At 46.8% G+C, this 15193-nt stretch overlaps 3 protein-coding genes across 10 annotated transcripts in view; 2 read left to right on the plus strand and 1 right to left on the minus strand.

Annotated features, from left to right (window-relative positions):
• Positions 1-3951, plus strand: part of ppp1r9a (protein phosphatase 1, regulatory subunit 9A) — a 50037-nt gene extending 46086 nt beyond the window's left edge. For all 6 annotated transcript variants that reach the window (XM_037975650.1, XM_037975652.1, XM_037975651.1 and 3 more), the window contains 2 exons: positions 526-708; positions 986-3951. In XM_037975650.1, the coding sequence (XP_037831578.1) occupies positions 526-708; positions 986-1174 (372 nt within the window). In that variant the 3' untranslated portion in view covers positions 1175-3951. The remainder of the gene's footprint in view (positions 1-525; positions 709-985) is intronic.
• Positions 3952-4491: 540 nt separating this feature from the next.
• Positions 4492-7429, plus strand: asb4 (ankyrin repeat and SOCS box containing 4). The gene is made up of 6 exons (XM_017422003.3): positions 4492-5016; positions 5118-5417; positions 5573-5815; positions 5901-6148; positions 6224-6337; positions 6559-7429. The coding sequence occupies exons 1-6, from the start codon at positions 4728-4730 to the stop codon at positions 6745-6747; spliced, it is 1383 nt and encodes a 460-aa protein (XP_017277492.1). The 5' UTR covers positions 4492-4727; the 3' UTR covers positions 6748-7429.
• Positions 7430-9209: 1780 nt separating this feature from the next.
• The window catches only part of pdk4 (pyruvate dehydrogenase kinase, isozyme 4), an 8502-nt gene continuing 2518 nt past the window's right edge, over positions 9210-15193 (minus strand). Inside the window, exons 3-11 of one of the 3 annotated variants that reach the window (XM_017421984.3) lie at positions 15043-15114; positions 14264-14448; positions 13160-13249; positions 12902-12979; positions 11922-11998; positions 11742-11840; positions 11504-11617; positions 10461-10574; positions 9210-10338 (exon numbers count right to left, since the gene is read on the minus strand). In XM_017421984.3, coding sequence (XP_017277473.1) covers positions 10195-10338; positions 10461-10574; positions 11504-11617; positions 11742-11840; positions 11922-11998; positions 12902-12979; positions 13160-13249; positions 14264-14448; positions 15043-15114 — 973 coding nt within the window. In that variant the 3' untranslated portion in view covers positions 9210-10194. Of the gene's footprint in view, positions 10381-10460; positions 10575-11503; positions 11618-11741; positions 11841-11921; positions 11999-12901; positions 12980-13159; positions 13250-14237; positions 14449-15042; positions 15115-15193 lie in introns of those variants that run through there. The other 2 variants (XM_025007854.2, XR_005233169.1) reach the window with 2 other exon arrangements.

The following is a 15193-nucleotide window of genomic DNA, read 5'->3' on the forward strand; positions in this document are numbered from 1 at the left end:
GGGGGGGGGGTGACTTTTCTGAAATTACAGCAAAGCAAAGATTTCAGAATGTATTTCGCAAACTGTCTGGTTTTTGTTTGGCACCTCGGAGCCACAGTGAAACTTTGCCTCTAAATGCCGATTGTAGTTTAGCTGCTGAGTCTGTGAATGTGTGGGTTTATCTGTCTGTTAGCAAAATATTTCATGCCCCACTGAGCAGATTTTAGTGAAACTCTCAGAAAGTAACCACTGGATGTACATCTACAACTGATTACATTTTTGATGGGAATTAACCCAATTAAGAATGTCTGCCACAGCTAATTAAGCCTGAGCATTTACAAAAACGGATCCTGTAAGAGCTGCGTTTAAAACTGTAGCATGAGAGGAACGCTCCCGTTTTTAATTTCACATGAACTCATTTATGACAGGCGCTTTGAGTCTTTAGTTTTACTTGGAGTCATCGCTCGTCCGGTGTTGGTGAAGGCCTTTCAGCCGCGTGGCGTACGCACTCCTGAGCCCCTCTCGTCTTTTCTCACAAACGCTCAGATCCTGGACGAGGCGCCGTCTGCGAAGCCGCACCAGTGGCAGAACCGCAGCGTTACGGAGTGGACCTCACAGCAGGTGGCGCTCTGGCTCACGGGCCTTAATTTAGAACACCACATCCCAGAATTCACTGCCAAAAACATCGACGGAGAGCAGCTGCTACAGCTGGATAGCTCCGAGCTAAAGGTAACAGCACCCTGTTTTCCTCCTAACTCACACAATCTTATTGACATTTGCATGAAATGAAAATGTGTTTTCGGTAATTAATCAAAACAATAATAATAAAAATACAGAAAAATCATAAAACTTTCGGCAATGTAATGGAATATCAAACTTTTAAGCAATTTTTTTTTACATTTTATGACATAAATAACGTGTGGCATGCTTGGTAAGCAACAAAAGCAACTAAATAAATAAATATATATATATATAAAAATGTGATTGTGCGTGTTATTTGTTCCAGGCTCTTGGAGTCATTTCCTCCCAGGACCGAACGCTGATGAAGAAGAAGCTGAAAGACCTCAAGGTTCTGATGGAGAAGGCCAGGCGGAACCAGGAGAAAGTGGAGAGACGGCGCGAGAAGCTCCGGAAGAAAGAGCTGGAGCAGCAGCAGCAGCAGCAGCAGCAGCGGAGAGAGAACACCACAGTGTGATGGGAGCCTTCAGGTTGCTCCCCCCCTCTCGTTTCCCTCTGGCATCTCGCCGAACACAAAGCCAGGAGGTCCCCGATGAAAAGCCCCTGAGGAACGCCTCAGCGGCGGAGCTCCACCTCTGACTGTCTGGGGTCCCTGCCCTCGCAAACCGAAAAACCAAAAGGAGCGGTCGGACGATCGAATGCTGCCCCTTCATTTCCCTGGTTTATTCCCATCCCTGTAATTTTCCCCTAAAGAATTTACTATTTATTTTTCTGTTTATAGCTGTAAATTGGGTTTATTTATTCACATCCAGATGAAGCCATCCTCCGGTATCATCCTTTAAATGGGTTTCTTTGACTCGTCGGACCAACCGTGTTCGTGATAAACACAGACACAAAAATGTTTAACAACGTGCCATTCTGAGAGACTCGTGTAAATCCCATCAAAGTACCGAAACGAGTTGACTTTACTGCTTTTGACGAAACGGGTCAAGGGTCGGCGTGGTGGATTTTATAAAGCAATGCTCATCTCCTGCCACTAGGTGTCCCCACGCTGCTTCCCCTCACCACACTGGGACTCCTCACGGCGGACTGAACTGGGAACCGTGTTTTACTGGGATGCAAAGAACACTGGAAGTGCGGACACTGTGCACGTGACCGGAGCACTGGTCCGGCTCCGTTGGCGATTTCAGGTGTAATCAGTCGATTTGTAACTTTTATCACAACTGTAACAAAAACAAGCGCTAAGATCAAACCTTCCTCACGTCATGCGCATAATGTTGCTCTGACTCTGCTTAGAACCTGCTTTAACCTCTTTTAAAAATATATATATATGTGTATATATATTTATATATATATACATTTACATATATGTGTGCGAAAACCCCCGCTGCTGCCTTTAGACGTGCTAGAGAAGTAGAGTACTGCTTCTGTGTGAGTGTCGAAAACGAAAAACTTAATCCACCCCATTCAGTCGTTTTGTTCTTTTCAAAGGTTGACGAACCCTCATCCAGATGTTTCTGGAATACTCTCAGTAACGTTTAGGAATCCTGCCATATAGATAGCTTCCGCGATTGAAGACGTGCGGCGAGATGAAGCAAAAAATGTCTCATGAAGTTGATTGTATGTGATACTTTATTATGACTCTAAGAAAGTAACGCCCAGACGTGGATTTTAACTTTATTCTAAAATTGGTTTGATTAAGACTTTGTACTTGTTAGGTATATTTTATGTTGTTTATGCAAAGAGTTCTCGTTGTAGGATTTATGACGTTATTTATTGTCACAGAGGATTGTTTTTAAGACCGATTCACCACAACCGGAATCAGAGCAGGTATAAAACACCTTATGGGTGTGCTGCTAACAACAACAAAAAAAGCAAGAATAGATGGGTTTATATTACACAGCTTTCCCAATCAGACTTATTTCTTTGTTACTGTGTTTTAAGGGGGATAGTTCAGATCTTTAAAGTGGTGTTATAAAGAATAATATCTCAGCTCTTTGGAGAAATACTGTTTAATTCTGACTGCACAGGCGAGCTAACGGCTAGCACAAGCTAGGCTGAGACCAAAGTAGATTTTTGATGTCGTAAAATAACTCGAACTTAAAAAAAATCATAGTATTTCATCTGAACTCTACTTTATAAACCTCTACACCAGAGTCTGGTTTTACATTTCCATTATTTTGAAGGAAATATTACGATATTCCTAATGGAAGTGCGCTGGAAATGCTAACGCTAGCAGCGGCTTCTCTGTAAACAGCCGTGTAATGGGAAATTCACAGTGACGTAAAGGACAAAAATAGTGTTCACATGAACCCCTGATAATTATTTATTAGATTAGAGTTGTTTTAAGATGGCAGCATTCCTCTTTGCTTTCGACTCTCCTCTCACGTTAGCCGTTAGCCGTTAGCTCGTCTGTTTCTCCAAACCGAGCTGTCTGCAGCAGGTGAGATAGTAATTGTTCACATAACCAGCCTTTAAAGTTCCGAACCATTAGGAGTTTTGACACTTAATTAAGGTTTATTTACGACTGATTATTGCTTTTTTTTTTTTGCCAAAACTAAAAATCAATCAGGTGGCTGTTTTTTTAAAAAAAAGAAAAAGAAAAACAACCCAAAGAGAGTTCAGAACATAAATATTCTCCTGTTGTGCTCTTTGTTTCCCCTCTCTTCCAACCAGAGTGCTGCTCCAGTGCTTTTTTTTCCAATCACCTGTCAATGATGTATTCTTACAAAATATTTTGTAACACTTCTGTGAATATTACGCTCTTTACAAACCTGGTCGGCGGGACTGGGCTCTTTTGACTCTTTTTTCTATGTATAGCTGAACACTAAAAGCAATATGGTGTAAGACTCCTACGGAAGCCTTGTTTTATATCGTGTCGGTGTGTTTGCTCGGACGGAGATGCGAGCCCCGCCCGTGTGATGATAAGTAGATGGGTTTTTTTAAGCTGTGTGCTTAGCAGCTCGCCTGTGACGTGCCCAGTGTATGGATGAGACCCCCCACCCCCCCACCCCCCCTTCCTGGTGCTCCTGGCAGGCAAAAAAAAATGACCCGTTTCCCTTAAAACCCTGAAGGTGTTCTGTTTTTCATGTACATACAAACTGCGAGCCACGCTCTCGCTCTGCTCCCATCCACACACCTTAGCTGTGCTTTTCTTTCTCCTCTCCCCACCTCTGCCTTACCTTTCTTCTGTCATTGCCTTGCTCTCTCTCACTCTCTTTTGTTTTTTTTGCATTCTGAAAAGATTGAAAGGGCAGCTACCTGTCACACTGAATAAAATGTGCGGTCACTGTCCACGCTGTCTGGTTTCCTTTTATTTTCTCTGAACTGACACAGATGGAGCCGCCGTACTTTTTCTTTACTTGTTGTATAAACAATCCAAAACTTTTTGTTAAACTTTCAAACTAGTTCTGAGCAATGTTTCTGCTGGTTCTCTGAAGGTCTGGCTGCTTTTATACTCGTTCTCGTTTCAGTCTCAACACCTGACAGTTTTCAGAGAGCTGATTTTTTTGGGGGGGGTTATTGTTGCTTTTAATCCACTTAACTCATAAATCTTCATTTGGTTCCTCAAAACTTAAAGATTACATTGCATTTCCTGATCCTGTTTCACGCCTGTGAAGCCTTCACTATATTTTTGGCTGTTTGCACAGAATCATCGAAAGAAAAACTTTAAAGATGCTCAGAAACCAGGTTGAACTATTATCCAAGGTTACAATAAGGTCTGGTACTCTGGTCTCAAAGTTAAAAGAGATGCAGACTTTTCCAAAGTAATGAATTGTGATGTCTACGTCCTCCTGGCAGGGCTGCTTCTCCCTGGCTCCCAACACCCTCACACGAATGGTTATTTTTACCATGTGACCTTCCACTGAATGATGGACGTGCCAGCGGAGCAGCTGGCCTGGAGTCAGCCAGCAGTAACTTTCTAATGCACCCCACTCAGCTTTCTATTTATATCCGTTCTCTTTTCACCCCGGGACTGTTTTCTTCCTCTGACGGCACTTGTTTCCTGTCTGCTTTCACTTCCTTTTCCGTCTTCCTTCCCTACGCGCCTCCCGTATGGAGACCTTGCGATGGTGGATTTGCTCGCCTCCTTGATCGTTGCCGTTTGTAGCTTTATTTCCAGCCTCGTTCGTGCTCTGAGGGCGGCAGCAGAGTCTGACCCTGCTGGCGTGGCGACGCGAGGCGGCGAGGAACTCATGGAGGAGGTGAGCCCCCGGAAGCTGAAGGAGCAGTTCCTCCTGGCTCTGCAGGCCGACGATGCGCGGAGGGTCCTGCAGATTCTGCACTCCGGCGAGCTGGACGTCGACACTGTGCTGGAGGTGGATGACCCCAGCATGGTTCTGGCCTCTTACAAAACAGGCGAGATGCTTCCATGCCACCACTAGATGGTGCTAACGTCCCAACTCTCCACACTAATTCCATAGCTCATTGGTTTTTGTTGTCGTTCTGACGTCTTGCAGGATATTGGCTGCCGGGCTACAAGCTGGAGAAGTCCTGGGCGATGGGGATCCACGTGTGCGTGATGCACCACGCCGTGGAGACGGCCCTGGTGCTGCTGGAGAACGGCGCAGCCATCAACCGGATGCCTAATGGGAAGACGCCCCTGCACGTGGCCTGCGAGGTCTCCAACGGCGACTGCGTGGCCCTGCTCTTGGCCCACGGGGCAAAGGTCAACTGCCTGTCTCTGAGCGGACACACGCCTCTGCACCACTGCACCACCAGGGAGTCTGTGGACTGTGCCAAGCAGCTCATTCTCAAAGGTACCAGGGATGCTTGGTTTAAGGAAAACCCCCCACATGTTCCTCACTCAGTTCTCTGTTCTGACATCGCAATAGTTTTTGATATTAGGCAGCCCTCGCACGAATACAGACACTTTAAATGTCTATAAGTTGATAAAATAATGTTTTTCATGAAGGTGCAAAGGTCAACATGGCGAGCCACAACAATGATGAGGACACACCTTTGCACACAGCCGCCAGGTTCGGCGTTCCCGAGCTGGTGGCTTTGTTCTTGGTCCACGGAGCGTCTGTGAATGCCCTCAATTCTCTCCGCGAGACGCCTCTGATGACGGCAGCCTTTTGGGCCTTTGACGCCAAGGAGCAGCTCTACAGCCAGGACCACCACCTGGTGTGCCGCCTCCTGCTGGACCACCAGGCAGGTGAGAGTGTCTCGGCCCACGGCCTTTGACTCAGATCGGGAAAAAAAAGGAGGCAACGGAAGCAAGCTCCGCCGCTCTGTTGCAGACCCCGACCTGGTGGAGGAGGACCACAAGACGGCTCTTCACAAGGCCGCCTGGAACTGCGACCACGCCCTGATGCGGATGCTGCTGGAGGCCGGAGCGGACGCGCGAGCCATGGACATCAACGGCTGCGCCCCCGTTCAGTACCTCCTCAAGGTGACGAACGTCAGGCTCACGGCCACTCCGGAGCGCTGCTACCAGCTGCTGCTCAACTACAACGCCGCGCGGGTCTACCCGCCGCAGTTCCACAAGGTACAGACTCGTACACCCGTTGAAAGCTCCAGCACATGTTGGAAGTGAAAAGGCGAGGCGTCTGTGCTTTGGCAGGTGCTGCAGTCCTGTCACGACTACCCTAAGGTGGTAGAAGTCATGGTCAACTCGTACGAACGTTTAAAGCCAACAAGGAAATGGAGAGGAGCCATCCCCGATGACTGCTACAAGGTGATAACTCACACTCTTGGAGCGTAACTGTGTTTGAATAAGAATGATAGCTGTAATCTGATTTATTATCCTATAAATTGTCAAATCACCCGTTCCTGTGGCGCCGTGAAGCCCAGCTGACCCACAAAGTGTCCCCAAGTGGCCCCTTTAGAGGAACTGAGAATTACATTATGTCTCGTCCTTGAATGTTACAAATGACCGTTTTTTTTTTGTCCTGGCAGCGGCATAAAGATTTCTACGACTCATTGTTCGCGGTCTGCGCCAACGCGCCCCGCAGCCTGCTCCACCTCGCCAGATGCGCCGTCAGAGCCGGCCTGCGGGGCTTCTGTCAAACAGGAGTCCAGCAGCTGCTGCTGCCGTCGCCCATGAAGAAGTATCTGCTGCTGGAACCCGAGGGGATCCTGTACTGACGGAGGAGACTCGCTGGAGACTATGGCGACGACGCCGCTGCAGGCTCACACACAATGTGGAGAATGTAAATAAATCAGAAGCTTTCGGGGAGAAAAGACTTCTTTGTTTGGGCAACACACACGCGTGCCACTTTAGAAGTAAAGTCTTATAGAAACAAAGCCCTCTTGCTGTGATTGTTCAGCTGTTAACACGCTCAGTTTAGGAGACTTCTGTCCTTCTGCAGAGGCTGTTTGTGGTGGCACGGGTGTCTCGAAAGCCGTAGGTTTTTGGTTATTTTTCACCTTTCTAGTGTCGACCAACATGACTCCCTGCCATGGTGGATCCACATCTACCTGGCAACCAGCCCTTAAACTCTAATTTTATATATATACATATATAAACACACACTTGGACCAACCACTCCACATCAAGTGCTTGCTTTTCCAGTGGACTGCACTCAGCCATGCACACGATCCAGTTCTTTCAGCTACCCTCCCAACAAAAGTTGGAAATAATCCTTATTATTCTCGTCAAGATTCATCAGGACGCCCACGTGAGAGGGCAATTTTGTAACCGGATCGTGACTGTTTTTGTCCCGTCTGATAAAGCCGCCATCATCGCGGCCTTCTTGTGTTTGTAATCTACAATGTGTAATAAGGGCGAATGTGTAGGGAAATAAAAGCTTTTCAATTCAGCAACAACTAAAGGTGCCTTATGGGGTGCTTTCTAACAAAAAAACAACAACAAAAAAAGCTGATGCTCATTTTAGGAAATGGACAAACTGCACCTTCTCAGCTGACTTGATCACATGACCAATCCGGCATTTCTGCTTCGGAAGAGTCTTCCTCGTCTTTCGGCTGCTCCCTTGTCCCTTCGATTTTGAACCCTAATCCGACCCTAATGTGCGTTCCCAACTTTGTGGCTTTGCGACTGCAGCACTTTGCTTCCAGCGACGTTTTACCGTCTCGACAATCTGAAAAGCAAACAGGTCTCGGTTCATTAAGTAAACACTGCAGTGTCAACACAGCAAGAATGAGAGCCAATGGAGCTCAAAACTAAACGAGCTCATATAGGCTTAGTAATGCTGTGAAAATGTTTGTTTTTGTTTGTTTTTCCTAACTGTGGTGAGCCTGAAACACAGCTGCTGTGTCTCCCAGACGAGGTTTCAGCTCAGGGAACACCGTACGGATGACTCAAGGGTCAAAACCTAAAATAAACCGGCGAGGGTCGAACACACACACACACACACACACACACACACACGAGCGCTGCAGAGGGAGGCAGAGCGCGACCCCGTCTGGCACTTTAACGGAGCTGCATCGCCGCGCAGGACAGCCTGTTCCTGGGGGCCCCGCATTGGCAGGGGGCCACGTTCAGCCGCTGGACCGTGTCGGCGGCGGCTGACAAACCCAGCAACATTTCCAAAAACAATCTGTGGAAGGAGGCGGGTAGGAGGATGAAGACAACAGCTCAGCAGCGCTTGGTACAGTTTCTATTAGAAACACTTTGAATTTCCTTCAGTCTTTACAGAGAACTGGACTTCATGCTGGAAGAACGGACATTCTGAAGGGGTGGGAGGGGAGGAAATGACATTTCTCCCGTCAGCAGTTGCTGGTGCTTTCCTGTGATGAACCACACACGCTCGGCGAAGCAACGCCGGGCCTCTGAGCGAAGACTAGAGGGTAAAAAAAGCGAATGACGTCTGGAGTTCAAAGGCAATAAAAAAAAAAAAACACTCAGGCAATACTGAAGGCTTCAAACGGGGACTTTGAATGAGTGAACATGTTATCACAGTGAACACTGGGTAAGGCCGTATCTGTCAAATCAATAAAGTTGTTGTTTTTTCTTCCCCCTCCCACCCAGAGTGGCTCCTACGTGTCCATCGCAGCGACTTCAGTGTGCAAATAAAGATAACAGGACGAAGGCTCGTGGCATGTTACTTAACACGGAGCTGAAGGACAGTTTCCTGCAGCGGGTCAGCCAACGAGTCACAAAAAGGGCTTCAAAACTTCGAAAATAAATCACCTCAACACACAAAAAGTAAAAGACGGCGTCAAGAAATCGATACGAAACAGAACCAAACAGAAAATCGATGAGACAAACGAACAAACGCGGGTGAAATTGTTGTGACGTGTTTCGTGCTGCTCTTTTCTCAGAGACTGATGATTTTCCAGGCCTCCTCCCGGACTCTGTTCTTGTCAGACGGGCAGAGCGTGCCTGGAACTGGGCCGCTAAAACAAGGTTTTCTCTTAAAAGAAACAAAAAAACAAACCAGCAGGCGACGTGTGCTCCTAAACCTGAACATATCAGGTCATTAATGGCCCTCCTCAGATCTCAGAGGGTTTCTTCTTTGAAATTGTTTGAGTTAGAAAAAAGAAGAAAGAATTTCTTACAGCTGATATGTAGTTTTTGTGTTTAAACGCAGCTCTAAAGAACTTATTGTTTTCATGCATGCTCTATGATGAAATGATCAAATAACCAGCAGAGGTCCATCATGTTATTATTGGTAATTAGTCTTAGAAAACACACACACACACACACAAAAAATAAAAAAATAAAAACAGGTTTAGGTCGCATTCCGGTGTCTCTGTTAGTTCGTGTCGGCAGCAGATATGTTCACTCAGCTTTGAAGTCATTTAAAGCTTTTACAGTCTTACGACAACAAAAAAAACCAACAGATTTTTGTTTTGTTCTCTTTCAGAGAGACTAAAAACGGGACACCTTATTATCGCGTATTGCTGTTTGAGTTTGCTGAAGCAGCTCGAATGAAGCAATAAACAGACTTTGCTCCCTTTGTGTCACCGAGCAGGCCCTCGGCTTGTTGAACCGGAGTTATCTCACTCCTCCGGGCGTTTAGATATCTAACCCAATGCAAAAAAACACAACACAACTTTGCTCGGGAATTTCTACTAAAGATCGGTTTTCTTTCCTTGTTCGTTTTTGAAACGGGCCGCTCTCAAACACAGAAATGTTTTTGTTCGAATGCAAATGTCTGCAGCGACCACTTTAAACCTGGTGCTGTTTTTGTTTTATCTGGAAGGCCGGATGTGTGACCGTAGCAGCTAACCTTCAAGAGGAGTTCCAGCGACGCGTCAAAGTGTTGCTTTGCACACTTTTTTTTTTTTTTTTGGTTGAGCTACACGTCGCGTTCCGCTTAGTCGCTGATATCGTGAACGTTCTAACAGATCCAGAGAAAATGATTATCGGGGAACGCCATTCGCGCTTGTGTGAAGCACAACAGCAGGGGGGAAAAAAAAGTCCCGACCGTAGCGTTCGAACGTTTCTGACTGACTGGGAGTAAAAGTGATAAGTGGTGCACGAGGTTTCTGTGAGGCAGAACCGTCTGAAGGCCCGTCTGTCGTCTGGTCAGGGTTAGTTTGCATCATTAGTCTAGTTGAGTTTTTAGGGAACGCAAATCCCAGGTCCCGCGACGACTCCGTCCCCGCTCCTCCTCGCCCCGCCTCCTGTCAGCGGCTCCTCTCGTGGTTGCCGAGCTTCTTGGGCTCCTTGCTGGGCATGCACCAGTCGTCGGCCTCGGTGGCGGTCTGGTAGTGCCGCAGGGCCGACTTGTTGAAAACGGGGAGTCTCTCCACCGACTCCGAGGACAGGGCCTGGCGGGAACACGACAGAAGGGAGCGGATTTACTCCAGGTCCTGTCGAGAACGAAGCCGACATCCAGGTGGCTTCACGAGCCCGTTATTAAAACAAAAGGTGCAGGGGACGCTGAACTCACCTTCAGATATATGACAGCCGCGGTGCCGTAACCCTCCATGGAGTAGAGCTGCAGGTCTCCCTGGAAATACTTGGCATATAGGCGGGATATGGGCAGGCCGTAGCCAAAACCAGCCTGAACGCAGAGAGACGACCAGGAATAAGACTGACTTTTTTCCTTTTTTTGGGGGAATCAGCTGAATCATTGAAACACTGAAGACACGATCAGTTTGTCAGAGCTGATGGGATGAAACCATCGACTTTTCAAATGTGCTCAAATATCTGGGTTTTGTTTTGGATTTTCATCTTAAATTTGAGCCTCGTGTTAGGAAAGTGTCTAGAACTATTAAAACTCTAAGATCTCAAAGCATATCTAGTCCTAATTACGTTTAAACTGCAAGAACTACCAGGTTCCCTCCTTTTATTTTCATGTCTCATATCAAAAAATAAAGACTAAATATGATCTTATTTAGTTGTATCATGTCAGATGTGAAGTATTTTCCCAGACTGAATCCACTTCAATTAACAAATAAATGAATACTGCTGAGGATTTACAGGTCCTAACGTTTCTCCGATTACACTTTAAAGCAGGGGTCTCCAATCCTGGTCCTGGAGGGCCACCATCCTACATGTTTTCCTTGTTTCCTCTGCTCCAACACACCTGATTCAGTGGTATAATTACCTCTTCATGTTCTGCAGAACCTGTTAATCACCCATCAAGTCAGATCAGGTGTGATGGAGCAGAGAAACAAGTAAAACATGCAGGATGGTGAATCGAGGACCAGGATTGGTCAAACCAAAGACATGTCGCTGAGTCCACGCTGTTGTGTAATACATTGATTCACTACCACGTTCGGTTGCGCAACCGTTCAGCACATGATCCGTTACACTCCGGTTTACTTTTTAGTCCCAGCTCGAGAGACTGAAAGGCATTTCACGCAACTCTCGTGTTTGAAATGCAAAGCCGGCCTCGTGGCTTTGAAAAAATCGTGACGTAACGGCAAAAAAACCTCACAGCAGCACGTGGGTTTTCGGAGAACAAGGATACAAGTTGAAGGGACTCACCAGGGGAGCATTACGGGAATTGTCCACGTGGACGGGACTGGGAGCTGTGGAATACATGTAGCTAAAGAGGCGTTCGATCTTCCTCAGGGGGACGCCGCCGCCTCTGTCGGACATCTGCCAGACAAAATAAGAGAAGGGGGGGGGAGGGATTTAGAAAACCTTCCTTCCTGTTCTTCTGCTACTATTTCACGTAATAAAGTACTCTGTCGCGTTCGAGTCGCGGCGTCTGCTGCGTCACCTTGATGGTGAGGTCCTCGTGGCCCAGCGCCACGCGCACTTTGATCGGCGGTAACGCCGGGCTCGTCTCGTGGGTCTCCACGGTGGCTCTCATGGCGTTCTGTCGGGAGAACGAGGGTGACAGATCAGGCGAGCTGACCGCCCGGCGACGGGCAGCGGACGCTTGTCAGGCTTACGCTACCTTGAAGAGCTCGAACAGCATGTGGTAGAGATGGGACGGCACGTACACGATGTGGATGGGCTGGCCGGGGCTTTTCGCTGGCAAAAAAAAAACATTTCACATCACGCGTTCGTACCGAGAGACGCCGATCAAGGGCAGAGGACAAACAGCAAACGTTTCCGCCCTCAGCTTTTCGCCAACGGAGCAAAGGTTTCGGTAAATAAAACATTAGCAAATCTGCACTTAACCACCATGCAAAATAAGCTCCCATCATAAACTTTCACAGTGAATTTAGAGACAAAAATCACTTATCAGTCAAGGGTGAGAGCAGCGAGATCGAAATGATGGCAGCCGTTGAACGTAGCTACGTCAAACTTGCAATCGGTCGCGTGTTTGCTGAACTGCTTCGCGGCGTCTCGTAGGATTATCATGGATTTTCTGCAGGATTTTATTTATTTAGGTCTTTTGGAAGTTAGAGAAGAGACGCACGCTCTTCTGCAGCAGACAAAACCAGCCTCATTTTTAAAAAAAACAACACGATAGGCTCGAAAATTCTCCATTACAGGGTTAGGGTTAGGGATTTTCCACAGCCTGGAAACAGCGCTCATGGAATTTTATTTCATGTAAGAAAAGAAAAGCGGACACGATTATATGAAATTTGTTTTGATGACTTTCATTTATATGACCGACCTCTCCTCCTCTAAACACACGCTGACATGCAGATATTTACCGTGCTGGTAAATGATTAAACCTTACTCTGTGGCGCGACTCCTCTATCCACAGCTTTTAAGGTTACTAGCTAATAAATGAGGCCGGCCAACAACCTGTATGGATCAGTGGGAGGAACATCATTTTATCGGAGACCTCAAAGATTAGATTCAGATGAATCAGCCTAAAAAAACAAAACAAAAACAACGCTCCTCCTACACAGGATCCTAAAGCAGAAATATCCGGACAAAACACAGCTGCAGCCTGAAAACTAAAAAGCTTTTTCCACTTACAGTTGACCTCCCTGATCTCCATATCAGGAGAGGTGAGGTAATACTGCTCACACAGCATCTTCGAGGTCTCATAGGCATCTGCAAATTGACAAAAAGAAAAAAAAAAAGAAGAAGTGTTTTCAGGGTCAGAGCGGGGGCAGCTCCTAGCAGAGTTACACAATGCTGGTAGAACAGCACACCGTCGGCACGGCGGGTGCGCCGAGCTGATGTCATGTGACGTTAAAAGGTCACACGGAGGAGGAACGTGCCACTTCTTACCTTTTACTACCTCCACCACGTCACAGCTGGGGTCGATGCTGCCGATGTGCTTGGGGTGGGCCGGGTTCACGCTGCCGTCGAAGATTAACGCTGCAGAAAACGCACGGCAGACGTGACGCCTTATTATCACTAAAGCTAAACGAGACTCACAACAAACAACACTTCGTAAATGTCCTTCTCAGTAAGGTTGGGCGATATGTACAAATTCTTTTCATCCGATATCCGTCAGTCCAACAAATGGCGGTGGGCGATAGATTCGCGCAGGTGACGTCCGGACTTTTTTTTTTGTCATCTCGAAAGGCGGGAAAATATCTGTGCATACCGGTGTTTCACACCTTGGGAACGCGTCTTTAGCACCGCTGGGAATGTCTTTAACAACCGATAAAGTGAACATGCTTGTTTTCTTGTCAAATCATTTATAAGCATCTTTCTGGAAGGAGCGGTTTCCCTTTATCTTCTTGTTCTGATTCTGAGACGTTGTAGTTTTTTTTTTAGAAATATTCAGTCATGTATTTATTTTGTAAGCGCTGAATCGCTCAGTAGAAGACTAAAACCAGCGGCAAAGATGGGTTTTATTTAATGGACGCGCACACGTTCTCTGCTGGAGGAGTTTGTGTTTTTTGTTTAGCTTTTGTTTGGTTTTATATTTGTCGTTTGACGCTTGGCTGCATTTGTAAGACAGAAACACTGGAACTACGTTATACTGTTTTTTTGTTTTTTGTTTTTTTTTAAAAAGCCCATCTCTGTTTCCCTTCCCACCACTGTGGTTATTGCCACTTGGTGGCACACGGGGGAGGGTGGAGTTGGGGGGTGTGTAGGCAAAAAAAAATTAAAAAAATAAAAAGTTGCTATTAAAAAAAACAACTGTCGAACGGCTCGGCTTATCGTCGATGGTTCATCAATTCGTCCAATCGCCCAACCTTACTTTCTAGCTGGCCCCTTTAATGACTAATACAGGATTCATAAAGGCCTTTAAAAGACTTCAGGACTACCCACAATGCATTCTGGTGTGTATAAACAGAACATGAGTTCACCAGGGCCCAGATAATGACATGAGCTGTTCGTGTCATTAACTCACAGTCGGTCACCGAGTGCTATACTGACTGTGCTGGTTCATGAGCATGCGCGTGGAGATGCGGCTCATGTAGAAGCGGTCCAGGAAGTACTGGACGTTCTGGTTGGTGACGGGGTCCACGCCGAAAGCCTCCTTGTACTCCAGCACTCCCTGAGCCATGGTGGGCACCACGTTGTTGTGCCTGTTCCGGATGTTCACCAGAGTCTTGGTGAAGCTGCGGGAGGAGGGGAACAGTAAGGTGAATACAGCGTGAGGCTAGTTCACGTCTAGTAACGCGCCAGAATCTCGCCAGCTGGAGGCCAGGATGTGCTCCGTGAGTCCAAGCTTCGCACGTACATCTACAAAGCTTTGATTAAAATCAACACCCTGCTCGAACTACTCAGCCCAGACTAAAATATGAACCGCTAGGCTTCGGCTAATCTTGGACTTTTAAATCTGACAGGCGGCCTCGAGCGGCTCCGCCACAACGCGAGTGAAAACCACAGATTTGACCTCAACTGTTTCCACAACAGAAATGAGCCTTCCAGACGTCTGCACAGCCGACTCCGGTCACACTTCGAGGGGAGCTGATGCAACGTTTAACAAAAACAAAAACGATGCTTTTACGTTATTAGGTGCATAAATAATCATATCAGCATCATTATTAATAAAAGACACTTTAAAAATAATTGTAGAAATACTAAAGCATATTGGTTGGTAGCTTGATCGGTGCCAAACGAAGCATAGATAAGAAGCTATAGGTATGCGGGGGTGTGTGTATATGTGTGTGTGTGTGTGTGTGTATGTGTGTGTGTGTGAAACAGCTTACCCTTTCAGGACGTCCTTATCGTCTGGATCCTGTTCTAAAAATTCTATGAGCTCCATCAAACTCTGCGAGTACCTGAGGGACACACGGGAACACGAGGACGGGTCAAACCTTTAAATGTGAACGTTTCATTGGAACAGGAATAGGAGAGGGT

The sequence above is a fragment of the Kryptolebias marmoratus genome, linkage group LG5 (assembly GCF_001649575.2).
Source record: "Kryptolebias marmoratus isolate JLee-2015 linkage group LG5, ASM164957v2, whole genome shotgun sequence".
In the NCBI taxonomy this organism is placed as follows: domain Eukaryota; kingdom Metazoa; phylum Chordata; class Actinopteri; order Cyprinodontiformes; family Rivulidae; genus Kryptolebias; species Kryptolebias marmoratus.